This window comes from Trichosurus vulpecula, chromosome 4 (genome assembly GCF_011100635.1).
Source record: "Trichosurus vulpecula isolate mTriVul1 chromosome 4, mTriVul1.pri, whole genome shotgun sequence".
Taxonomy (NCBI): domain Eukaryota; kingdom Metazoa; phylum Chordata; class Mammalia; order Diprotodontia; family Phalangeridae; genus Trichosurus; species Trichosurus vulpecula.
Window position 1 is genome coordinate 105,742,731 of NC_050576.1, and position 26,581 is coordinate 105,769,311.

General features: G+C 37.9%; 1 protein-coding gene across 4 annotated transcripts in view; it reads left to right on the forward strand.

Annotated features, from left to right (window-relative positions):
* The first annotated feature begins 1,618 nt into the window (after positions 1–1,618).
* The window catches only part of MDM4 (MDM4 regulator of p53), a 42,845-nt gene continuing 17,882 nt past the window's right edge, over positions 1,619–26,581 (forward strand). For 3 of the 4 annotated variants that reach the window (XM_036756667.1, XM_036756669.1, XM_036756670.1), the window contains exons 1-3: positions 1,619–1,716; positions 14,961–15,070; positions 17,360–17,434. In XM_036756667.1, the coding sequence (XP_036612562.1) occupies positions 14,993–15,070; positions 17,360–17,434 (153 nt within the window). In that variant the 5' untranslated portion in view covers positions 1,619–1,716; positions 14,961–14,992. The remainder of the gene's footprint in view (positions 1,717–14,960; positions 15,071–17,359; positions 17,435–26,581) is intronic. The other variant, XM_036756668.1, reaches the window with a different exon arrangement.

A 26,581-nucleotide genomic window follows, 5' to 3' on the forward strand; every position in this document is an offset into this window, starting at 1 on the left:
ATATTGCATTAAAGATGCATTACCATCTGCTTTGTCACTATACCCCAAGGGCCAGGAGGCTTTTGCATCTGACATATATCTGAGACCTATGTATGTTGTTTTCCCAGTTAGAATGAGAATTTCAAGAGAGGAAGGATTATCTTGCTTTTCTATTTGTATCCCCAGCTTTTTGCACATCGCTAGATGCTTAACAAATGCTTTTTCATTTATTCATTCATGTCTATCACAACTCTCATTTTGGGCCACATTCCACTTTTTTTTGGTAATTCAATTTTATTTTATTTTAGTTCCAAATTCTCTCCTTCCCTTACCCCTCCCCAATCCATTGAGAAGGCAAGAAATAGAAAGCATGTTACGAATATAGTCATGCAAAACAAAATTTTGAATTAGTCATGTTCTGAAAACATAGTACTTCTAAAAACTATCATTTTCTACTTTTGTCAGCTTTGACATGTGATAGGTTAAAAGTGGAACCTCAGAGTTGTTTTAATTTGCATCTCTTATTATTAGGGATGTGGAGTGTCTTCTCACACTGTTGGTAGTTCAGACTTCTTTACTTGAAAACTGCCTGTTTATATTCCTTGGTCATTTACTTCTTGGGGAATAGCTCCTGTTCGTGTGTGTATGCATTCCCTACCTACCCTGGATACCAAACCTTTATCAGAGAAATTTTCTGCAAAGATTTTTTTCTCAGGTAACTATTTCCATTCTAAGTTCATTGGTTTTCTTTGTACAAAAAACGCAACAATTTAGGTAATAAAAACTGTCCGTTTGATCACCTGTGACCATATCTCTCGACTGTTTGATCAAAATCTATCCATAGCTGTGAAAGGTGGCTCCATCTCTGCACCTATTACTTTTAAAGTTATTATTACATCTAAATTATATGTCCATTTTGAGCTTATATGTGCCAAGCATCATAAAATTTCTTCCAGATTGCTTTTTAATTTTCCTAAGCAGGTTTTGTTGAATAGTGAGTCATTACTCCAGTACTTTGTGTCCTTGGATTTCTACCCTCAATTGCTTCTGGATGTTATGTAACTAATCTATTCCATTGATAGTTTTCTATCTTTTTTAAACCAGTGCCAAATTATTTTAATGACTACTGTTTTGTAGTGCAGTGAGTGATCTAGTCCTGTTAGCCTCCCTACCGCATCTCCTTCCTATTTTTTCATTATCTCCTTTGACCTTCTTGATTTTTGGTTCCTTCAAAAATTGTTATAATTTTGTCAACTTATATAAAATATTCCTTTGTATTCAATATTCTGCCTTTCATTTTGTTTTCTGGCCAACAGAATACGAGGGACTGTTTCGTTTTTGTCTTTCTATCCCTAGCTCGCTGCACAATGCCGGGAACACAGTAGACACAATCGCACCGCACAGAGTTTACTTGGCTCTCTAGATGACGGATAGAGGAGCTTGGAGCTCAGAGCTCGGAGGACTTCGGCTCTACTCTATGGTAGGGACGGACAGTAAGACTACAAGAGGGAGGCCATTCTAGCAGCTTCCACAGATCTACTCTATGGTTTCCGGTTTCCTCCTGGAGAGGAAGCTCTGCGGAAGCCATATTTGGAGGGGCAAGAGAGGAAGTGGCGTCCTCTTCCCTCGCCCAGGCAAGATGGAGGGGAGGCCGCAGGACCTCTAACTGAACCCCTGGCGCCCAGGAGGGGCAGGGGCCTGTCCGATTGGGACAAATGCCCATGGAGCTGCCATAGGGTGAGTGACATCTCAGGGGCCTCCCGGCTCCCCTGGCATGTAAGCGAGGTGGAGGCCGAAGCGGTGGCTGCAGGAGGATAAGGGCGAGGGCGAGGCAGAGGGGGAGGGGAGAGGTTACCGCCCTCGAGCCAGGGTGAGGCGGCGCAGGCGCATTGAGCCCGGGAGGGAGCCCGGGCGGAGCCGACGCAGGCGCGTGGAGGGGAGGAGGGAATGTGGGGGATCTGGGAGGGTAAGATTAGGGAGAACCATGGGATGCGGGGCGGAGAAATAGTCTGGGTGGGGTGGTGGTGGGCGACTTGGCAAGGAAGAGAAAATAAGCATTCAAGCGCCTACTATGTGCCAAGCGCTTTACGATTATTATCCCATTTGATTCTCAAAACAACCCGGGGAAGTAGGTGCTATTAATAATAATAGTGGTATAATAACCCCAGTTAAGGAAACTGAGGCAGCCAGGTTAATCCCAGAGTTATCAGCTAGTAAGTAACTGTGGTTGGATTCGAACTGAGGTCTTACTGGCCCCCGGCCTGCCATTCAGTGCCCTATCCACTGCACCAACGTACGTTGAAGATAGGTGTCTTGTCATGGGAGGTTGTTAGACAGATAACACGCAGGAGGCACTGGAGGTTTGGACTCGGGCCTCTAACAGGTTCGCTCTTGATGTGGCCAGACAGGAAAGACAGCTTCAAAGGGGTTAACAATAAGCTTTATTCCAGTCCAATTTTCTCTAACAGCATTGCTGATAAGGGAAGCACTACAAACTCCTACAGTATTCGGCGGGGGGCAACTACCCCTACGTCTGGACGGGGACAATCGAGACAGGCACAACTTGTGCATCCAACCCTAAAGGGTTCCCCTAAATCCCCTCAAGCCTCAACGGGGGCCGGCTGAGGCAAACAGAGATTTCACCCTCCTGATCGTTGATGGGGGCCGATCAAGGCGCACAGCATCCCAGCTTGTGCATTCAACCATAAAGGCTCCCCAACTCACTGACCACCTGTTTTATGGGGTATCAGACAAAGAAGGCATATGGCCAAGAGCACCTCATCCCTATATCTCACTGTGCAGTCGCAGTGGATGTTTACGGTTTCAGCACACGTTTATATTATTTATCCTTATATCATGCTGCCCAAGCCTGGTGGAGATGTTTTGAACCATGGGCCTGGAAACTCATGTCTAGTACCTGGGAAACAGATTGTTATGGCCATGGATCCTGGGAAACTGAACTCTTAAGAAATAATAACAAAAATCCACTTTACACACACTAAAATCTGCCTTTCTTACACTGATAATCCCAGAAAAGCAGCAAGGAGAGGAAAAGGGAAGGTCTTGGAGAAGATAGGGTTTGAGCTGAGTCTTGAAGGAAGCCGCAAGGCGCTGGTGAGGGAGGGAGAGAGGCCGGGCTTGGGTCTCAGCCGCTGTAAAGGCAGAAAGGTCAGAGATGAAATTGTGGGGAAAATTGGAGGCCGCTGTGGGGTGGAGCGCTTTGGATTTGGAGTCAGTTCTGGGTTCAAATGTGACCTCAGTCACTCATTGGTTATCCAGCTAACTTATTCATCTGGGGATGAATAAGGTTGGGGAACAGAAAGCCTCCAATGAACTTTGAGTCTCAGATGAGAAATATGTATATGTGTGTGTATATGTGAAACATAACATACAGACAGGGAAAGGCACTAGGGGCTCAGAGCATCATGAACAGCCCCTTTCTGGAAGGAGGAGGCATTTGAACTGGTTCTTGGAGGAAAACCAGAGATTCCAAGAGTTGGAAGTTGAGGGAAACTATTTCAGGAATGTGGAGATGGGAGATATCTGGCCAAATTCCAACATAGGATTACTCCCACTCTCTGCTTCCTCCCAGCTGGAAGAAGGCACACAAATGAGCTGATTGGAAACACTGCTAACTTGTTTTCTAATCTCATTTGGGCCCTCACAGTAACCTTGTACTCTTCAGCCTTCTCATAGAGGTTGTTAGAAACCATTCTGGCTTCAAACCTCCTGCCCTTCCACTCTCCCTACCTGCTCAGAGGAGGACCTCATTTCTTAGAAAATTCAGGCCAATCCCTGTGAACTCCCTATACTTTTCTTCAAAACACCTTGATATCCCCCAACTGTCTCCTCTTTTCCTCTAGTCTCTGATAATGAAGTGTCTTATTTCCTTGCTAAGCCTTTCCCTCTTCCTGTGCACTTGATTTTCTTCCCTCCTGTCCTCTCCAGTATATTGTTTTCTCAATCATCTTTTCTGTCCAAGCTTCAGTTTTCCACTATACACTGCTTGCTTTCCTTCTGCCTTCAAATAGCTCCATCTCCCCTTTCCTTAAGACGGAATTTCACTAGACTGTATTATGATTTCAAACTAGTGTGCTCACATACTTTGTGTGTACATACACACACACACATACAGGGAAAGAGCTATATAGCTATATCCCCTTCCTTTTTCAGCCAGACTCCTAGGAAAAACTGTCTACTCTCATTCCTTCCACTTCCTCCCACTCTTCAACCCTTTTCAGTCTTGTTTCCATCCTCATTACCTAACAGAAGCGACTTTCCAAATTTCCAATATTATCTCAGTTGCCAAATATGATGCGCTATTCCCATTGCTCATTCTTCTCCATTCCTCTGCTTCATTTGACACTGATCATGTATGTTCTCCTGAGAATCCTTGTCTTTCTAGGTTTTCTTGACACTCTTCTTTTTTTTACCCCCTTCTTAACCAGACACTCGTCAATTTCCTTTTGCTGGTCCAACTGCCTAGGACCTGTCATGGACACTCTTTCCTTTGGGAACTTCATCAGCTTTCATGGGTTAAGTCAAATTATCATCTCTGTGTAGAGAAGTCCCAGGTCCTATGTAGTTAGCCCTATTTTCTCTCCTGAGCTCTATTTTCACATTACCAGCTGCCCATTGGGCATCTCAAACTCAGCATGCCAAAAAGCATTCTCTTCTCACCTCCCCAAACCTCTCAACAAACTTTCCTTCCAGTCTCCCAATAACCTTGGTGGTATCCTTTTTCACATTTTTAAATCTTCTTTAAAAATTTAATTTTAAAAATTAACAAATCTTTATTTTCTCTCACTCTCATCTTTCCACCTCCAGTTAAACCAAAAAGAAAGGAAAAAACCCCCTTGTAACTAGTATGCATAAAGTGAATTCCTGCATTGACTATACCTAACTATGCATGTCTGATTTTTCACTGTGATTCATTTTCAGTCCTCTGTGGATGTGCTTTGTCATTGCATTGCATTAGTCAAAAGTTGTCAAACCTTTCAGAATTGTTTTTCTTTATATTGTTTAATTGTACATGCGTTTTTCTTCTGGAGATGTGCTGTTCACTTCACTCTGCATTAGTTTATACAGGGCTTCCCAATTTTCTCTGAAGCTGTTCATTTTGTCATTTTCTTACGGTGTAATAGTATTCTATTACATTCATATACCATAATGTGTTTAACTAGTCTCTAAAGATGGGCTTAGTTTTCAGTTTTTTGTTACTAACAAACACTGCTATTATTTGTTCCTTATGAGGAAAGACATCTTTGCTGTCTTTATGGTACCGTTAGGGTACCATTCAGTTCAAAGTGAAGCACATAGTTGCAAATTGCTTTCCTAAAATGTCTGGACCAGTTCATGGCTCCACCAACTGTGCATTAGTGGACCTGTTGTCCTGAAGCCCCTTCAACAATTTTCATCTTTCTTTTTTTTTTCCATCTTTGCCAACCTGACAAGTGTGAAGTGAAATTTCAGAAATTTGTTCTAATTTGTATTTGTGTAATAGTGATTTGGAACATTTTACCTTATGGTTGGGTATAGCTTGAAAACTGCCTGTTGCTATCCTTGACCATTTATAATATGAGGAATGGTGTTCTTATTCTTATAAATTTGGATCTGTTCCTTATATATCTCAGATATAAGGCCTTTATCAGACAGACATTTTGCAAAGATTTTTTTCTGAGTTATCTTCTTCCCTTTTAATTTTAACTTCATTGATTATGTTTGTGGAAAAACTTTTTTATTTTACAGAATCAAATTGGCCATTCTGTCTTTGTGGTTGTTTTCTATCCCTTGTTTGTTCATAAACTCTTCTCTGTCTACAAATGTAAGAGATCAGTTTCTTTCTTGCTCCTTTAAAACATCTAGGTAGGATGATGCCTTTAAAAGACCACTAGGTGGCCCAAAGAATGTTGACCAGTGTTCAAATGTGACCGCAGACACTTACTAGCTGCTTGACCCTGGGCAAGTCACTTCACCCCTGTCTGCCTGTATCCTCCACTGTAAAATAGGGATAACAACAGGACCTACTTCATAGGATTGTCTTGAGGATTAAATGACATAATATTTGTACAACTCTTAGTACAGTGCCTGGCATATAGTAGGTGCTTTAGAAATGCTTATCCCATCCATGCTTTTATGTCTAAGTCGAGTATCCAGTTAGAGGTTAGCTTGGTAAGGTGTGGTTCAGACTGCTTTCCTGTTTTCTCAGCATTTTTTTTATTGAATAGTAAGACCCCAGCCTGGGGCCTTTCATTTATTGAATGCTGTGGCACTATTTTTGCTTCTGTATGTTGTGTACATTATTTGTTCGAAAAAAATCTGGTTTTTCCATGTTTTTGGTATCTTTCCCTTCTTTTGATACCTTGTAAATCATTCCCTTGATGTTCTTACAGTTGTATTGCCTTCAGCGTGGATCTTCTCTGTATCTACTTGATCCAATCTGGCGGCTTTTTTTCTCTTTGTAGTTTTCTTTCCATTTTTATCTTCGAAGGTCCCTGGGATGACTTTACTTAACCGGATAGCTTGCCAAGCTTTTTTTAGACTGGTTTTACCCTTCACTGCTTTTTTCTGTTTTATGAGATGGCACTGCTCATAATTTTACATCATTCTCTTAAGATTTTTCAAATGAGTTCATATTCTAACACAGTGTTGTTGCCTTTGGTAGCAATCTCTTTCTGGAACGTAAGTCAGATGTATTCTGAATAAAGTGCTTTCTGAACTCTTGGTCTTGTAGCAATTAATTAATTGGTTTTAACTTCCAGATACAATTATTATAGTTGGTGTCAGTGTTGTTTTTATTGTACATTTCCCCTTTTGATTTTCAGTAGCTTGTTAAAAACAGGTTTAAATTTTCTCATACATGACATCCTTTTCTCTTTATTAGTATTTTGATCTCCAACAAGTCACTGGTCTAACTGCACGTATAGCTGATTCAGACAACTCCGGTGTGCAGAAATCTTCCTTCCTGTGAAAATATAGTCATTATCATTCTTTGTGGTATTTGGTGCTTTGGTATTTTTTTTTTTGAAGAAAGTTTTTGTAATATAGAGATCTGAAACTTCCATATTGTTATCTACAACCCTTTGGCTTTTCTTATTTCTTTGTTTGGAGCCATATTTTCCCACCTATTTCTATCTTTACCTTTTCCCATCTTTGCATTGAAGCCAGCAAGAAATAGAACGTGATGTTGATTCAGTCTGAAGGGTCTTAACTAAGTTCATCATAAAATTTCTCTACCCTTCATCCTTAGTGACTGATTTTAGTGAGTCAGCTGTAGTTATTTTCATGATCTTTTTTGCAGATATTCACATATACTGTAATACATGTTGGCCAAATGTCCCATGAATAAAAGCATATTTCTTGGAGTTTTATAAAACCAATTCTACCAACTTTTTTTTTTTGGCTGCTCCAGGAGTACCTTTGAGCTGCTCTTCCATTTAGCAGCAACTTTCTTGTTCTGATTTCACTTATGACAAGAATGTCAAGATTGATTTGATTTAGCTACTTCAATATCATGTCCACTTGTTGATTCCTGGAGAAGAATCTCATAGGCAGTCAGACAAAGATTGGTGGCCTAGAAACTGGATGACTGTTCGTTCCCTTTGTTCCTTTTTCCGTCAGTTTGCTACCATCACTACTACTGTTATCATGTGTAAATCATGATCATTCAAAATTTTCCTGAAGTGGTCAGGGAAAAAGGAAAAGAACCTATGTATTCTGAAATATTTATAGCAGCTCCCTTTGTCACAGCAAAGAACTGAAAATTGAGGGGATGTCCATCATTTGGGGAGTGGCTGAATAATTTGGGGTATATGATTGTGATGGAATACTAATGTACTGTAAGAAATGATGAATAAGTTGTTTTTAAAAAAAGAAGGAAGACTTGCATGAAATAATGAAGAGTGAAATGAGCAGAACCAAGAGAACATTGTTTACAGTAACAACTATATTGTTTGAAGAGTACCTGTGAAGGATTAAGCTATTCTGAGTTATATTAATATTCAAATCAACTACAAAGGCCTTATGAAGGAAGATGCTGTCCACCTCTAGAGAAAGAACTGATATATGGAAGCATGTATTAGATGGTTCCGTGTGTGTGTGTGTGTGTGTGTGTGTGTGAGAGAATGTGTGAAATGCTGGCCTTCTCTAGTGAGAGGTTGGGAGGGTTGTCAAGATAATCCAATAAAATTTCAAAACAGAAAAGAAAAACCACCTAAAAAAATCATTTAAGAGGAATGAAGATCTAACAATAGAAGTAACTATGTTCAATGACTCACTGATAGTAAATATTAGGTAAGGCATAAAATAGGAAGATAGATGTTAGTTAAAATATTCACCACCATGATACAAGAGAACCAATGCAGAGTCCAGGGGATTCCTTTTAGATTATGAGGATTTCCAGATACTCCTGTTTGTGGTGATACTGGTGATTACATCAAGCCCTAGTATATTGCAAAGCCTTTTAGAAGAGACCTGTCCAGCCGCACAACAAAGACCAAATCATTGAAGAATGTGTGTTGCCCAAATTTCAGTGTGCATCTGGATGGACACTATAGAGCTTGTCCAACAGTTTGTGTCTGGAGCAGAAGACAGATGGCTGCTGAGCTGGGCCCAGAGTTGAAAAGAAGAAAAAGAGCAGGCTGGATTGCTTTCCAGACCCTCCAAAGCACTTTTACAGACTCCCAAGCTTCCAACCACAGCAAGGGCCCATCTTTTTAATGCGAACGTTTCTACCAACATTAGAGCGAAACCTGAAACGCCGTTATCTTTGAAGGATGGAAGATGAGCATCATACAGGCCAATGGAGAGGCACATGGCAGGTGTGAGGCTGTAACATACAGTCACGAATAGGAATAAGGAATGTCATCAACAAATTACGACAGAAAGAAGATGGGCTGGTCACATGAGAGAGTGCATCAGCACACACAGCATTTGGGAGAGCATAGATGAGAGTTTGTTTCAACAATCCAGCTAGCAGCTGTTGTGGGGGTGAAAGACCAACACAAGCCCACCAACAAGAACCCTACCAGCACGCTGCAAAAGCACAGGTTGTTTTGATCTGCTTTAGTAAGGAAAGCAACGTTAAGGGGTTGACAAGCTTACTTTAATTCAGCATACAAATACCATTCACTTAGTTCAGGGGAAAAAGCCAGCACCCTGAACTTCAGGGCAAAATACAAACAAAGTACAAACATCATCGGCAGACAGACCTTGTCTGATTCAAATCCCAATACATAGTTACCAGAGTTTAACAAAGTCCCAACATCCGGGTTTACGAGCTGGAGGGCTCTTAGCTACAGGTGCCCGGAGTCTCTGCATCAGCCTGCACCACCAAGAGTGAGAGCCCTGCACAAATGGCTCTGTCTTCTCTTCTTAAAGCATTTCAAATGTTATCAAACATCATCTGAATGACCAGAACTTTGGCTCCTATGATTGGTTCTGGAGTTAGCACCTCCCTTTAGTTAGCCCCACTTTGGGTCCCACCTTAGTTACCAATCTACACCCACAAAGGTTTTACACCCAATAGGGGTTTGGGCCTGGGGCTTAGCACCTAGTAAGACTCAATGAAATACACTGAATTACTCAAAGGAAACAAAAACCAAACTCTTGAAGGGCACTTGGTTGAACTAAGTGCTAAGAGCCCATTTTGCTTACCAACACAGAGTTGCCCAGGTTGGGCAGACATGGATGGTTTGCATCTGCCTTGTTGGAGTGAACTCCTTAAATTCTGAGATCACAGATCTATTTGAATAATTGAGCATATCTAGCCTGATTAGCTCCTCTACCTAGTAAACTTGTTTCTCTGTTTCCTGTAGGATAAAACATTGGCATTTAAAGCTCCAAACAGCCTCCCCCCAACCCATCTTTCCAGCCTTACTGTTATATCTTACTTCTTTTCCTACTCTTCACAGTTCAGCCAAAGTGGCCTTACACATGACATTTCATCATTTCTTTGTGCTTTTGCACTGGCTTTCCCTAGTGCCTGGAACATACTTCCTCTTCCTTTGCCTCATAGAATCCCTCACTTTGTTCAAGATGCCCCTGAAGAACATCACAATGTACACAAAGCCTTTCCTCATCCCCCTAACTGCTAGCGTGCTCCTTCCTGACTACCTTCGTGTGTACCCAGAAATATGTTTGTTTTATTTCCCCTGATAGAAGGTAAACTCACTGAGAGCAGAGGTTATTTCCTTTTTTGTCCTTGTGTCCCTAGCACTTAACGATGTGTGGCACACAGAGGTGCTTAATAAAGATTTCTTGACTCAGTAATAGTAATTAGGTCAGTTTTAGCTTAGTTTTAAAGTCCACAGGATTTTAAAACTTATCTCCTCCTGTAGCTGCTGGTGGGTATGTGAAAAGGTCAGTGTTTGTTGCAATTGGGAGAGACTAGAAAAGTAGTATAGAGCCACGTTGTGAAGAGCCAGTGGAGAAGTGACGAAGGAGAGTTTATGTTTGGTCCTAAAGGCAATAGGGAGCTTATAGAGTTTGTTGGTCAGAACTGGAGACATTGATACCTGTACCACTCATATCACCTATATATTGTCGTGAGAATGACATGATGACATGATCATAGATTTAGAGCTGGAAGGTTGAGTCCCACATCCTCATTTTATAGGTGAGGAAATTGACTCACAGAGAGGTTAAATGATTAGTTTATGGTCCCATAGCTACTAAATGTCAGAGGTGGGATTTGAACCCTGTCTCCAAATTTTGCATGTGTCCTAGAAGGGAGGCTTGATTTCTCTTTTTTTTTTCTTTATTGTCTGTGGGTTGAAAAGGGCCAAGACAGGTGGCAACCTGGAGAATTTTATAAAATGTGTATTTAAGGTATATCACGCTGTATTTAGAAGTAGGAAAGAATGTTAATTTCCCAATTGTTTGAGAATTGTGCCACATCTATTTTTATGAGAGAAAGCTGTCCAGAATTGGGGTTGTAGATGTGACCAAAACCATTCCAACTGATTGACTAGGCACAGCCAATATCTGGAAGAGAAATGTTAGGGGATACAGGTTCCAACCTCACTTCAATGAATATGATCATAGAATGCCTCAATGTAATTATCTAAGATAATGTATAGAAAGTCCTTTAGCTTTATAATTGGAAGCTAGTATTAATGTCATGGAAAGATGGACATTTTAAGAAGATTTCCTTGCTATTGTGGTGGGAATATTGGTGACTGAATGTCTTTTAGGATCACAAAAGTCATAGATTTAGACCTAGAAGGGAAATCAGAAGGCATCTAGTCCAGTCCCCTTATTTTATAGATGAGGAAACAGGCTCAGAGAGCTTAGGTTGTTTAAGATCACATCTATAGTAAGAAGCAGAATTGCCATTTGAACATGGACTCCAAATCTAGGGCTCTCTTCATTATACCCTGCTACTACAATAGGCAAGCTAGTTTCTGTGTTCTCAGCTTAAAATGGATTAATAATGGTCAGTTTACTGGGAGCTCTGAGACAGTGCCTGAAATAGGAACAACTTGATTTTCATTGCCTTACTAGCCTCTGCCTCAACCCTTTATGACCTTGTTTCCTGCTAAACTTCTTTCTTTTGTTCTAATACCCTAACGAGGTGCCTTGTAGTTAAGTTTCAAATGCCTTCTCAGTGGAGGCAGGCACCTGGGGAAGCAGATGGATCAGGTGGTGTTTTTGATTTACAGATAAGGAAAGCTGATGCCCACAGGTGGTGATGTGCCTAGTAAGTGTTGACATTTATTCTAAGGAATAGGATCTGGATGTTTTGACTCTTTTTAGTGCTTTTTGTCTGTTAATAAGATGACTGCTGGCACCATTATATCATCCACCATTCAGCTTTAGGGCTTAGCTGGATGAAACCTCAACTGTGTTTTCCTTTTTTTTTTCCACCTTTCTTCCCTGCCTGTCCTGCTCCCTGCAAATAGCACATGGCCCTAAAAAAATTTTTTTAAGGGTTTACTGCTTGATATTCCATATATATACATATATATATATATACACACACATATATATATGTATATGTATATATATATATATATATGTGTGTGTGTGTGTGTGTGTGTGTGTGTGTATAGGGAGGGGGAAGAGGGGCCAGGATCATTACTGAAGGCTGAGGGACTTACCTATGTTAGGGGCTAGGGATGTATAAATAAAGAGGAAACAAGCCTCTGTCAAGGAGTCCCTGGTTCGGCTCAAGCTTCCAGTAGGACACTTTGCCTCATTCCTCTAGGTATTTGTGCTCTACCCACTTCCTTCAAAATTACTTTTGTATTTACTTATCTGTACAGTAGAATGTCATTTATTACTCCTTCATTTGGACTCAGAATTTCTCAGAAATGCTGTGAATGTAGAATTGAGAAGACTTGGTGATAGATTGGGTATGGAGTAGGGCTGAGTGAGGTGAGGAGTCAAGGACAACACTGAAATTTTGAACCTGAAGACTGGGAAGATGGTGCTCTTGATAGTAATAAAAAAGCAGGAATGGAGGAAATACGATGCTCATTTTGAGCTCTAAGGTGTGTGCAGTTAGAGATGTCCAGTAGGCATTTGGAGATTGAAGTTAGTAGACTAGTTAGGGCTAGATAAAGAGATCTGAGAATCAACTGCTTAAGAGATGGTAAGTGAATCCATGGGAATTGTACCAAGCAAAATAGTGTAGTAGAGGAGAAAAGAGGGCTTGTGACAAAGCTGTGGGGCATGAAGATCTAGCAAAGGAGACTGAGAATTGCTCACACAAATAGGAGAACCAGGAGAGAGTAGTAGAGAGAGTGATCAACAGTGTTAGAGACAACAGAGGTGTCAAGAAGAGTGAGGATTGAGGAAAGGCCATTGGATTTGATGGTTAAGATGTTGTTAGTCATTTTGGAGAGAGCCATTTCTGTTGAATGATGAAGTCAGAAGACAGATTGTAGAGAGTTCGAAAGAGAATAAGAGGAAAGAAAGTGGAGGTTCCTATTGTAGAACTTCTCAAGAGGTTCAGCCACAAAAGTAGGAGAGATTGGGAAAAAGATATCAAAGATGGAAGCATCAGTTGAGGGAGACATTGGGCATGTTTGTAGGCAGGAGCCAGTAGACAGGGAGAGATTGAAGATAAGTGAGAGAGTGGAGATATATGTATGTAGGTTATTTTCACAAAGATTTTGTAGAAATGAGAAGGTGGCAGTATTTTCTTGATTGCTTTTTTTGGGTAGTAATATGGTCTATCACTTTCTTCAAGCTTTTGGTGTATTCTCCTCTCTTTCAGATGTCTTTGGACTAGATCCCTGAATGTCTCCAACACAAATCTCCTTTGTTATGTACTTCCATTGTTTATCTTAAGCAAAACCCAACCTGAGTGTCTAGGCTGACTCTCCCCTTTGCGGTTAAGTTGCTTCCTTCACCTAGGCTGGTATGTTTTGGACTCTTCACTCTACCACATCACTGAACTCCAGTCAAGTGCCAGGTTTTGTAGATTCTCTTGTGACCGACCTGTCATATTTTCTTCACCCAGACTATCTACCTCTCTAACTCAGACCCTTATCACTTCTTGCCCCATGATCTTTCTTTTTTTTTTAATCACTTTCTCCATCCTCAGCACTTGATTGCCTAAGGGTCTTCAGTGGTTCTCAACTGCTGTTAGAAGAAAATATATGCTCCTTAGTTTATCATTTAAAACCCCTTCATAGTCTGCTTTCCAACCTGCCATTCTAAATGTACCGTAGTTCACATTAATCTCCCTTCATAGTCTATTGAAGTATTTCATATTAATTGCCTTTATGGTCCAGTTAAATTGGTCCATGTACTACTTCCAAAACTCACATTTTATGTTTTGTATTCCTTTGCACTGGTGTTCTATGGTGTCTGCAGTACAATCCCGCTCACCTCCACTTCAGGTGCCACCTTCTATTCAAAGCTTTTCCCAATTCTTCCTAATGGTTAGTGCCCACTTTCTACTTCATTTATATTTATTTTCTTACATTATGTGGCAGTTACACAGTAATATATGGCAGTGAATTTGTGTTTTATTATCTGAAGAAATAAAAGTGCTTTTTGCCCATAAATTATTAATCTTTGTTGTTTTCATCACCAAATCATTTTAAGGATCAATTCTATTTTGTATAGTTGGTGTTAAGTGTAATTTATTAAAACGGCTATTGTCAATACTGGCCAATTCTTGATTTTTCTGTGATAGATTTTCTAACCTTTTTATGTATTTTCCCCGCTGATTCTTAAAATATATGCTTGATAGATTAATACTTTTGTCAGACAGTGAACATAAGGTAAGCTCATTAAGGTAAACTGCTCCTAATGTAGAACATTTTATTCCTATAAAAATGAAAATTAGGGAGTAGTGGATATTAGGCAAAAATCAGTCATCTCTGGATTTGTTCATGCTGTTTTTCTTCATAAAAAAAAATCAAGAGTTGATAGCACTTTTTTCTTGGTTGACTCATTTATGTTGTGACCTTTACTGTGACTGGATTTCACGTTGTTCTTAAAGGTTGACTAAGCTGTTACTATCTTGACTCACATTCCCATGACCTGGTTCAAAGACTTGTCCTAACTTGTCTCTGGAGATTTCTTTTTAAGTGCTCCTGAAATACTTTAGCATCCTTATCTAAGTAACTCCCACTGAAGGGTGTTCTGGAGCTTACAGAGCAAGAGCCTAGTAAAGACAAGGGAGAAGTTCAGGGAAGAAGGAATGTTACGTGAGTTGGACTTGAAGGTGAAATAATTTAGTTTTAAAATGTTATGTGGAGGTTGGACTATATGTGGACCTGATTTTTGCTTCAGACAAAATCACCTGAGAGAGGGGTTTCAGTGATTTGCTTGTTGGCATGTGCCTGAAAGTCATTCAGATAGGTTAGAATACACTGACTGCTTATGTTGGAAATTGCCTTTATTTTGGAATGATGATGGGTGGTTTGTCTTTTGTTATATCTTGAAAAATTGAAATGATTAAGCTCTTTTTGAATTTAGGAAGTCCAAAATGCTTTGAGCAACTTTTTTTCTTCTTTTTTTTTAAGTTGAGCCTACAGATTGCAACTTCACTGCCAAAATGTCATTGTCTTCTACTGCTGCACATTGTTCAGCATCTGAAAATGCTTGCAGGATTTCACCAGGACAAGTTAATCAGGTAACCTGCCTTTGGATATTTCTGTTTTTCTCACTTTAAAGAAAACATCCAGCTCTGGTATGGGAACTTAACTAACTGGTGATTTAATTTTCTGATGACAGCATTCTCTGTAGAACTGCTTTAGAAACACATCTTGTGGAGGCCATGACCAATTTTTCTAGACTCTCATAACCTTGAGTTGACTACCGAGTAAAAATATTTTGATTACTAAAGAAGGAAATAATTTGAAAGTTAATGTTTTTCTGAATGTGAAGATTGTGCTAATATGGTAAAACAGTCTTCTGTGGATTATTCAGAAATAGGTTGTCCAGCCGCTTAGGGTTCAAATCCTTTTTTGTTTATTAGTGCCTCTGTGAAGTACTCAGCTCTTAACGAAAGTAGTGTTATAAGGGTATTAATCATTGATTCTTTTTAATTTGGTAATTAAAATTTAATTGAAAACTCTACTGGGATTCATTATTCAAGCTATGTCTTCATATTCTGTTATAAGAAATTTACGCTTCAAAGGCACAGAAGTTGGTGGCCAAATTAGGCTTGTACTGAACAGTCTGTCAGACTGGTTTGACAAAGATTTGTAGTGTGGCACACCAGCCTGCTACCATCACTATCCCACCCATTTTTCTGGCTATTGCCTTTTTACTTTTCTATAGCTTAGTGTAGTAAATCTAGATTAGTTACAATTTAATGATGAAAAGACATTCAGAAAATTTTAAAATGACAGTTTGTGGGATAAAGGCTTGAAATTTTGCTTAGGAAAAATACCACCTAGATTGGACAAAATAAACACTTGGAACCTTATGGGTTAACTATTTCACAATTTAAATCTGGTATTTAGGGACATTATGATAATAATCATGTTTATTTGTTTAAAAATGTGATTACTTTAGGGACTGGAGGAAGAAGAGAAGGAATGTTATGTCTTTGTTATAGCTGTTAGCAACTGTTTGTCTTTCCATTTAAAATAAAAAAAAAAGTATTAGGCTAGGAGGGGAAGGAGACCAGATAGGAGATTATAGAAAAGCTGTCTTAATCAACACTGACTACTGAGAACTAATGGTAGAAACTATACAATTTTTCTTTCTTTCTGTCCTGGAGTTTTATAGCACCTGATCAAGGCATACTTAGAAAATTAGTGAACTCTCAGATTGTACTGTACAGATGTGAAAGTTTAAAAAAAAATGTCAAAAGTACAGTTAATTTAAATTCAATGTCCTTTACTGACCTAATCAGATTATAGAAAATTTGGACATTTTGGATTAGGGAAACACTGGTGGCCAACACTGAAAAGTGATCCTAATCTCAAGCACTTACTGTATTGTTCTAAGCAGTGTGGGAAGTAGGGGCAACTTGGTGTAGCAGAAAGAATGCTGCCTTTGGAATTTAAAAGAGTCTAACTGCTTTTGAGTAGTGACTTTTTGGAGCCTTATGTTCTTTATTTGTAAATGTTAGGTTTATGCTACCAATTTTACAGGGTTATTGTGAAGATTAAATGAGGTCATGGATATAAAATACCATATAATTAACTGTTATTAAACCAGGGTTATATTCAGTGAATCAATCAAAAATAGCCCTTACTGGTATTTTTAATATATAGATTATACACACACACACACATATAATGTATATAATATTATGTTTAATGTAGCTTAGTTTGGAAAATGTTACTTAATTTTTAAAATTGATTAATTCATTTTTCAGCTCATATCTGTGATTTCTTTGGTATTGGAAACTTCCTCAGCTAATTTAGATTGGCACCTGCTTTGCAATTTAATCTTAGAGATGTGTCTGGGGGCACTGAGAAGTTGATGGCCTTGCCTTGGTCATCCAATCAATTATGTATCAGAAACAAGATTAGATTGAGCCTTTGTTTTCCTGAATCTGTGGTTGGCTCTCTGTCTCCTGTATCATGCTACTCTTCTGCCTTAATTTTAAGTCTACAATTCATGTGTAAGAGGCCAGTTTCTCAGAAGTGTTAAATGCATAAAATGTACTTAAATGACTAAAGTTATTTTAAAATGCATAATTAAATGTCTTAATAGATGGATATTAAAACTAATGTTTTATTTTGGGAATATAAATTTGTGAAGGGAAGATACTAGGACAAATGTATCTCATGTTCTTGAGGGCAATGAATACCTATTATTGGTCACTAATGTAACGATCTATGTGCAAGAAATAACCACCAGTGTTTCTTAGGCATTTAGAGAGACATATTTGTGTATGTCTTTCAGGATATACATGAAATTTAGCTAAAATGTAAATAGCAGATTATATTTATGTCTATATTAGGTACGACCAAAACTGCCACTGCTAAAGATTTTGCAAGCAGCAGGTGCACAAGGTGAAATGTTCACAATGAAAGAGGTAAGCACCTAGATCTTTTGTACATTAACTTTTAGAAAAAAGTAGAAGTCAACCAGTTCTCTAACACATTTCAAGAATACTTCAACAACAGAAACCAGAAAATGAATGTCTAATTCTCTTAGCAGCTCACTGTACATACAATCTAGATGACCATGTAACAGGTATTTTTAGGACTCACATGGGAAAGGGAGAAGATTTAAATCAAGAGTTCTAGTTTTGAGACACTGGAGTAGCAACTTCTGCTGTCTTTTAAACACTTAAGTTCAAGTTGTATTTGATTATAAATTTTTTTCTCTAGAGTTCTTTTTGAAGTGTGTTGTCAGCTAAATGTGAGATTCACTGTGAATTCATTTATTTCAAGATTAAAATGCAAAGTGTGTACAAGATTAAAAAATGATACTGTCACTGATTTACCGGGTATCCTGCCAGCCAGGAATTAAATGCAGTAGTTTTTCATTATAAATGTGTCAGATATTCCTGCAGAACCCTGTGACTTATTTTAAACACTTATGCATTTAAATAACTTATTTAGCTTCTAAAATTTTTTTTTGCAAAAACAAATTGAATACTTTTAAGTAGTTGAGGGCTTAGTGTTAAAATGTTAATCAGTGTTAGCAGCCCACACGTAGCATAGTAGAGATCTTCCATTGAATGGAAAAAAAAAATTGTGTCTCTAATTTACTGAAACGTTTTGTTTTGACACAGCAAACAAACTGCTTTAGAGAGCACATTCTTGGAAAAAGTTAATTTATTTATTGTTAATCCAGAGGAGGCATGTGTCATTTAACTTTGACAGGATGCTTTTTAATATTGACTCTTGGATTTGGCCAAAGTTTTGTTGCTTCTCCATTGTACTCATTGTGTATACTGTTCTTTTAACTTCATTTAAGGTGTCCTTTTGTAGGTCTTCCCAGGTTGCTCTGGATTCTTCATTATTCCTTACGTTGCAATAATGTTCTGTTTCGTTCATACCTTAAGCATTTCTCAAGTTCGGGGTCTTTTTGTTACCACAAATAGGCTATTATGGTCAGGTATGTACATAGGGGTCTTATCTTTTCTGTGTGATCTCGGTAGAGAAATCTGTTGTAGAGTGTGAACAGATTAGTAACTTTAATTGCATAATTTAAGATTGGACTTTTCCAGGAGGATTGAACCAGTTCAAAGACAGCTCTACTACTAATGAATTAGCAAGCATGATTTTCAACAATGAGAGTTCCATTTTTTTAGTATCTTTGCTAGCTTGATAGTTGAGGGGTAGGGTAGGGTATTAGTGCTTCAGGATTGTTTTAGTATGTGTTTCTCAATAGGGATTTTGAAAATTTTTCAAGTCTTTTTTAAGTTGAAGAGATAAAAATGGTTAATATCTGACTGTTGACTAGGGAGTGGCTCTTAGTCATAAACCTGTGTCATTCCCTATAGTTTTTAGCTCTCAGATTTTCATTAGAGGTTTTTAATGCAGTCTCCCCCAAGTTTGTATTTTTCCTTCTGATATTAGATGGATTGGTTTTTATTTATTCAGAAGCTTTTTAGTTTTATACAATGATTGTCTATTTTCTACGTCATGCTATTTTCTATCCTATGTTCAATTATGAATTTTTTCCCTAGTGGAAAAATAGAATCAAGTAGAAAATAGTGGAGAATTTCCATTTCTAGTAGAGAATAGAAGTTAGTCAAGAATAGGTGGTTTCATCTTTCATGATTATGGACTTGTGAAAGAGCTTTCTGTTCTCTCTTTTTTAATTACATAAATTTGTTTATCCATTTGGAATTTGCTGTGGTAGAAAGTATAAAATACTGACCTAAAGATTTTTTAACTTAAAATTTTTTTTATTGAACAAGTAGTTTATTTTCTCTCCCAACCATCATGTTACCTCCATACCATTGAAAAAAAGAAAAACAAAACCCTCGTAACAAATATAGTCAGATAAAACATGTTTTTGCCTTGGCCATGTCTGAAAATATATGTCTTGCTCTATGCCTTGAGCCTGTCACCTTTCTCTCTGTCAGGAGGCGGGTAGCATGCCTCATCACAGGTCTGCTGAAGTTATGGTGTTGATCAAGAGTTCTTTTTTTTTTTTTTAAACAATATTGTTATTCTCCTTGATCTGTGCACTTTATTCTGCATACAAGTCTAACCCAGGCTTCATGGAAGCACCCTCTTTTATGATTTCTTATGGCACAATAGTATTCTATTGCATTCATATGCCATAATTTATTTTAACCATTCCCCAATTGATGACTAGCCCCTTAGTTCCCAGTTCTTTCCTACACAAAAAGAACTGCTATAAATATTTTTGTACACTTAGAACCTTTTCTTCTTTCTTTGATATATTTGGGGTAAAGGCCTAGTAGTGTTATTGCTAGGTCAAGGAATGTGCACAGTTATAATGGTTTTTTCGGCACAGTTCCAAATTGCTTTTCAGAATGGCTGATCCAGTTCATGGCTCTATGAGCAGTACATTCATGTGCTATGTGTTCAGCTTCTTTATTGTTATCAGTAGTTATATAGGCAGCTGGGTGGCATAGGGAGACCTGAGTTCTAATCCTCCTGCAGACACTGGCTCTCTGACTCTGGGCAACTAACTTAACCTCTCTGTGTCTTAGTTTCCTCATCTGTAAAATGGAGATAATAATCACCTACCTCACAAGGTTATCCTGAGGATGAAATGAGTTTTTATATATATATATATATATGTGTGTGTGTGTGTGTGTGTGTGTGTGTGCGCGCGCGTGCGTGTATGTGTGTATATATATCTAGCATGCAAACCTTTAAAGTATAATATATGTGCTAGTTATTATTATTAATTTTATATATATATGTGTGTGTGTGTGTATATATATAGAATGCAAACCTTTAAAGCACAATATATGTGCTAGTTATTATTATTATTAATTTTATATATGTGTGTGTGTGTGCGCGCGCGCGTGCGTGTGCATGTATGTGTGTATATATATCTAGCATGCAAACCTTTAAAGTATAATATATGTGCTAGTTATTATTATTAATTTTATATATATGTGTGTGTGTGTGCGCGCGCGCGCGTGTGCGTGTATGTGTGTATATATATCTAGCATGCAAACCTTTAAAGTATAATATATGTGCTAGTTATTATTATTAATTTTATATATATGTGTGTGTGTGTGTGCGCGCGTGTGCGTGTATGTGTGTATATATATCTAGCATGCAAACCTTTAAAGTATAATATATGTGCTAGTTATTATTATTAATTTTATATATATGTGTGTGTGTGTGTGCGCGCGTGTGCGTGTATGTGTGTATATATATCTAGCATGCAAACCTTTAAAGTATAATATATGTGCTAGTTATTATTATTAATTTTATATATATATGTGTGTGTGTATATATATAGAATGCAACCCTTTAAAGCACAATATATGTGCTAGTTATTATTATTATTAATTTTATATATGTGTGTGTGTGTGTATAGAATGCAAACCTTTAAAGCACAATATATGTGCTAGTTATTATTATTATTAATTTTATCTAATAAAGAACCTCTTCTCCTGTAGCTTGTGTTCTTGGATTTATCAAAAGCTGGTTGCATTTGTAGGTCTTGTTTATTTGGCCTATTCTACTGATATACTTTTCCATTTCTTAATCCAACGGTAGATAATTTTGTTAATTGCTGCTTTGTAGTATAAAATGAAACCTGGTGGTGTTAAGCTTCTCTCCTACTTTTTTTTTTTTCATTATTTCCTTGGATATTCTTAACCTTTTATTCTTTCAAATTTTTTTTTTTTTGCAGGGGAGTGGGGCAGGCAGGGCTATTGGGGTTAAGTGACTTGCCCTAGGTCACACAGCTAGTAAGTGTGTCAAGTGTTTGAGGTCAGATTTGAACTTAGGTCTTCCTGACTCCAGGGCCATGCTCTACTCACTGCGCCACCTAGCTGCCCCCTTCAAATCATTTTTTAAAAATTGTCTAATTACTTTGGTAATTTGATTAGTAAAGCACTACAGAGTTGCTATAAATATTTTTGTACATATTCAGATAGTGTTGCAGTTTTCACTATATTGGAGTGTCTAATGTGTTTGCATTTCAAAGACTTTGCCCAGTTCTGGGTTTCTTAAATGGTGTGCTTGGAAATCGATTCTATGAAAATTCCCCTCCTCCCCCTACCCCCAGACTTAAGCTTAACATTCAGTATGCATTTTTTTTGTGTGTGGGACATTTTCCCCTTTACATTCCAACATTTCCATAGGTAGGTTTGAATGATTTTGACCAGAGTTCTTTTGATGTAAGTTTTTTTTTTAATCGCTTGATAAATCTTCTCTTTGCCCTGTCAGTTCTTGAGAGTAACAATCACCTTTTTTTTGATGATGGTTTATAGATTGTGTTATCAGTCTCTTTTTCTCCTCTCCCAATATTACCACTCTCTTCCTTCCAAGTCTGAAGGTATTTCCAATTTGATACATTTGCTTTCCAAAAGGACTAGATTTTGAATAAGCTTTTTTATACCACTTCCTAAATTCTAACTTGCTTTGTGTCTTTGAGGATCTAAATACCGTGGTAGCTCTGTTGGTCTATCAAAGTGTCATGTTTAGTTGAAAGTTCTTTACCAGAAATAACAGTAAAAACAAATCAGATGCTTTATAATTATAATGATGAAGCTTTGACCCAGAGAAGAGTTGAGAAAAACTCTCCCTCCATTGCAGGGAATGTTGAACATACTGGCAGATGAGGCCTGTGTCTTAGTTTTGCTAAACTGATTTCTTTTTTTTTTTTGTTCTTTTAAAGTTTTTCTTATAAGATAGGGTTTGGTTGGAAGAGTTAGAGCGCATTTCAAGAGGAACGTGATCAAAAGACTTCAATTAAGAAAGGAAAAATAAGAAAACAAAACAATGGCTTAGCACCATTCCTAAACCTTTGCTTTCTATACCATAGAATGGTACAGAATGGCACTCAACTCTTCAAATATAAGTACTCTTTTTTTGGTTTAAACAGTTTTGTGGGCTTCGTTCCCCCCACATGCATGAATGAATATTGGATTGGAGCTAAATAGAAATCAGAGTAACGATGCTAGGTCTAAAGGAACTATGCAGATCCCTATGAGTTGGGATCTACCATCCTAAGATTTTATTGTTTGCTGTTTGAATCTTAATGGGAAGGTTAGAAGGACAGGATTTTTTGAAGGTTGCTGAGAAGATCTTGTTTTTATTCAGTCAATCCATCAGCAAACATCAATTAAGCTTCATTTATGTCCAGTCATTGTGTTAGATACTGGGCACATGAAAGAGGCCTATCTTCAAAGAGATTACTTTCTCCTTGGTGAGAAAACACTTCTTGGGCTTTCAGGTCAACAGGAAACTGACCAAGAAGTACTTAGTGCCATACCTGTTCAAATTAATATTGGCACATCAGCACTTACTGGTTTCCTAGAATCTCCTATCAGTGCACCTAATGCTAAGTGCATTGAGGCAACAGAATAAAGTCAGGAGCCCTGCATTATGTAGGTACACTTGTGTTTTAGTTCCAGTTCTGTCATCAACTTATTGTATTAAAATAATAACTGGCATTTATGTATCTCTTTAAAGTTTGCAAAATGCTTTGGGCATATCTAATTTGAGCCTCATGACAAACAATACTGAAAGGTAGGGTACTACTTATGGTATTACGACAATTTTCTGAATGAGGAACATACTTGGACAGATGAAGGGACTTGTCCTCCACCATCACACAGCTTGGTCTGTGCAGGAGATGAACTGGGGCTTTTGTGACTCACAAAGCCACCTTTCTTTGTCCAAGGCCACCTCTCTTTCTAGAAAGCCACACTGCTTTTTCTCGGGCAAGTGAGTACATTGCTTTGGACCTCAGTTCCTATTCTTTGAAGTAAGGTTAATACTGCTTGACCTACCTAATTCAGAGGATTGTTTTGTCAGAATCAAACAAAGTAATTGAGGAGAAAGTATTTTGAAAAGTATAAATTTGTGTAACAATATTATTAGAGAAGCCTGCTTTGTGTTCTGGGCAGGTTTTCTTCCTCAGAGTTTTACCCGTGTGATTAGGCTTTGTTGCTGATTGTCTTTGGTCACTCATTTTCCCTTCTCTCTTTGCTTAGGCTACTTAATAACTGCTTATATTAGTACTCTGGGGCACGGCTCTTAGAAAAAGGCACATAGTAGCATCACTTATCCAGTGTAATGAGAGTAGCTTTAGGGTATGTCTGTGCAGATGTCCAACATAATAATGAGGCGGTTATTGACAGTTCTCTTAGGCTCTGCTAAATAAGTTGGAGAGGTGTATGGGCATAAATGATTTATATGTAGTTTGCTCTGCTTATGATTCAGTTGTGATAGGAACAAAGTTCTAATTGACTGAGGACATAAATGGACTCAATTAATGAAGCATTGTTACTGCTGTTTTTTGTTTTTTTGCCTGATACTTGGGCAAATCACTTAGTTTTTAGTTGCTTTAATTTTGTGATACTGATTTATAAACTTAAACTAAGTCCGTAGAATAAAGCAGCGCTAAGCTAAAATGAATAGTGAGAGTCTAGGATATATTTCACTTATAATTTTAAAGTATTTTGTTGATGTTCTTTTTAAAAATTATGCTTTCACTAACCAATATCTTCCTTCCTTGTCTATTACAGAACCTTCCCAAGTACCAAAAAGTTCAGTTAAGCAAAATGAATCAATACACAAACCATGTCAGATAAACTTCATTCTATAAGAGCCATTTGTCATTTCTCTCAAGATTTTTTAAAATTGTTTTTTGGTGATAACTTTTTGATCATAGTTAATGTACGTGTCTATTTCCATTTTATTATTCAGTTGAAATGCTGCAAAATAGACTGAATTTTTAAGTAATTGGATGCTGAATTTAAGTATACCCATTTGCTATAGATTTTTTTTTTGAAATGAAGGGAATGTTTATTTTTTTATTTGTTTATTTTTTTTGTATTTCAGTTATTTGTTTATTTAAAAAAATAATCTCTATATATTTGGGATATGGTTTATCTTCCCTAAGTTAGGTATCAAGAGTGAGGTTGAGAAGAGAGAAGACTTTCTAAATAAGATTTCCTTGTCTATGGACCCCTTTTTTTGGAAGATCACTGACTTGTCAGCACTAAGGAAATAGTTTTGGTATGACTGAGGTAATTATGTAGTCTGTCAGTTCCAGGAAAAATATGGTAGAAGGTCACCTGTGTAAGATTATAACCTTCAGACTTTTTAAAGACTATAGTGTTTCCTCTTCTATAGTCTTCCCTCTTTTTTCCATTTTATTGCAACTGTTGTACAATGAGGGTGCTGGACTAGATGATATTCCATCTAAGTGCTATGATTCTAGCTGACAGAATTGATAAGATGGAGAAAAAAAAATTCCATAATATGCATTTTAGGCAAAAAAACACATTAGCACACAGTTTTTATTTAGATTAAACAAAATTCTAAATTCTGGAGAGAAATAGCGGTCCAAAGATGGGCAGAGTTCCCTATGCCCATGTTAGAAATTTGAAAATTTCTAATATAAGCCATTTTGGGGTGAAAATTTATAATTTCCAATAAATAAAATTCCACACTTGGGATTAAGTTAAAGCTCAGGATTAAGGTAAAAGTCCCAGAACCATAGTAACTTAATGTGTTGGTACATTCTGAATAATCTTCGTACAGGTATTCAGTCTTTGGCTACTCCCTCTGTGGCAGGACTTCTTTGGGGTTCTGGAACTTGTTTCTATTTTGTTGTTTTTTTTTTTTTTTTTTGGCAGGGCGGTTGGGGTTAAGTGACTTGCCCAAGGTCAGGCAGCTAGTACCTGTGTCAAGTGTCTGAGGCTGGATTTGGCCTCAGGTCCTCCTTACTCCAGGGCTGGTGCTCTACTCACTGCACCACCTAGCTGCCCCCTGGAACTTGTTTCTTAAAATACTTTGACAGTTTTATGTCATTGTAGTTGGTTTATTTTGTAGCCATATGTATTTTATGCTTTTAAGAACATTACTCTGAGAAGAGTTATGTAGGTTTCACTAGCCTGACAAAGGGAAACACAAAAGAAGGTGAAGAACTCTGCTCTGAGGATTCTTGCTTCAGGTCAGAAGTAAATGGAAGCAACTTCCTTCTCTTGGTCTAAAGATTATTTTAAATCACTTCAGGAAGGGTGGACTAGTTGAGCCATCTGTGAGAAAAATGTGAAAAATTTCACTGTTGGGCTTTGTTTCAAAGGATAAGGGTTTCTTACGCAGATTAGTCCAAAGGCTAGGATGCCTAAAAAGTGCTTTCTTAATCTTTTTATGGAGTGTATTTTAAGTCTGTATCCCAAAGAAGTCCAGCAAAGGGGAAAAGGACCTAGTTGTACAGCTCTTTTTGTGGTGGCTCAGAATTGGAAATGTAGGAGGATGCCTGTCAACTGGGGAATGGCTGAACAAGTTGTGGTATATGATTGTGATGGAATATTATTGTGCTATAAGAAATGACAGCAGGATCATTTCAGAAAAACCTGGAAAGATTTACATGAACTGATGCAAAGTGAAGTGAGCAGAACCAGGAAAACTGTACACGGTAACAGCAGTGGTATACAATGAAGAAGTGTGAATGACCTAGCTATTCTCAGTAATACAGTGATCCAAGACAATCTCAAAGGACTAACGAGGAGATGCATATTTAGGTATATACAGAGCAAGTACCAGATATCCTTGGGGGAGAAGACACCAGGAGCTGATGGGACAGGGAAGACCCCCTGTGGAAGATAACACTGTAGCTGAGGCTTGATTCCAAGAGGCTGAGATGAAGAGGAACAACTTTCCAGGCCCCAGGGGTTGCCAGTGTGGAGGCAGAGGGCAGTGTAGAAGTAATGACAAGAGGGTATAGAGGGGAATTACTCATGATAGAGATGGAAATAGGGTGGTGTCAGGATAGGAAGGAATTTAGATATCTATTAAGCCACTACTGAGTACAAAGTACTATACTAGGTACAGGGGGCACAAAGAGAAAAATGAAACCATCCTTACCCTCATGGAGCTCTCATTTTATTGTAGCTAGTACCGATTACGTCCTGATACCCTGAGGTCTTTTTTTTTTTACTTTTATCACTGAGGTCCTCAAAAACAGTGATGTTTACACTCCTCAATAGATAGTCCTTATCTTCTATAAAAATAAATGTTGAGTTTTAGGTTGTAGCTGGACAGATGTTTTG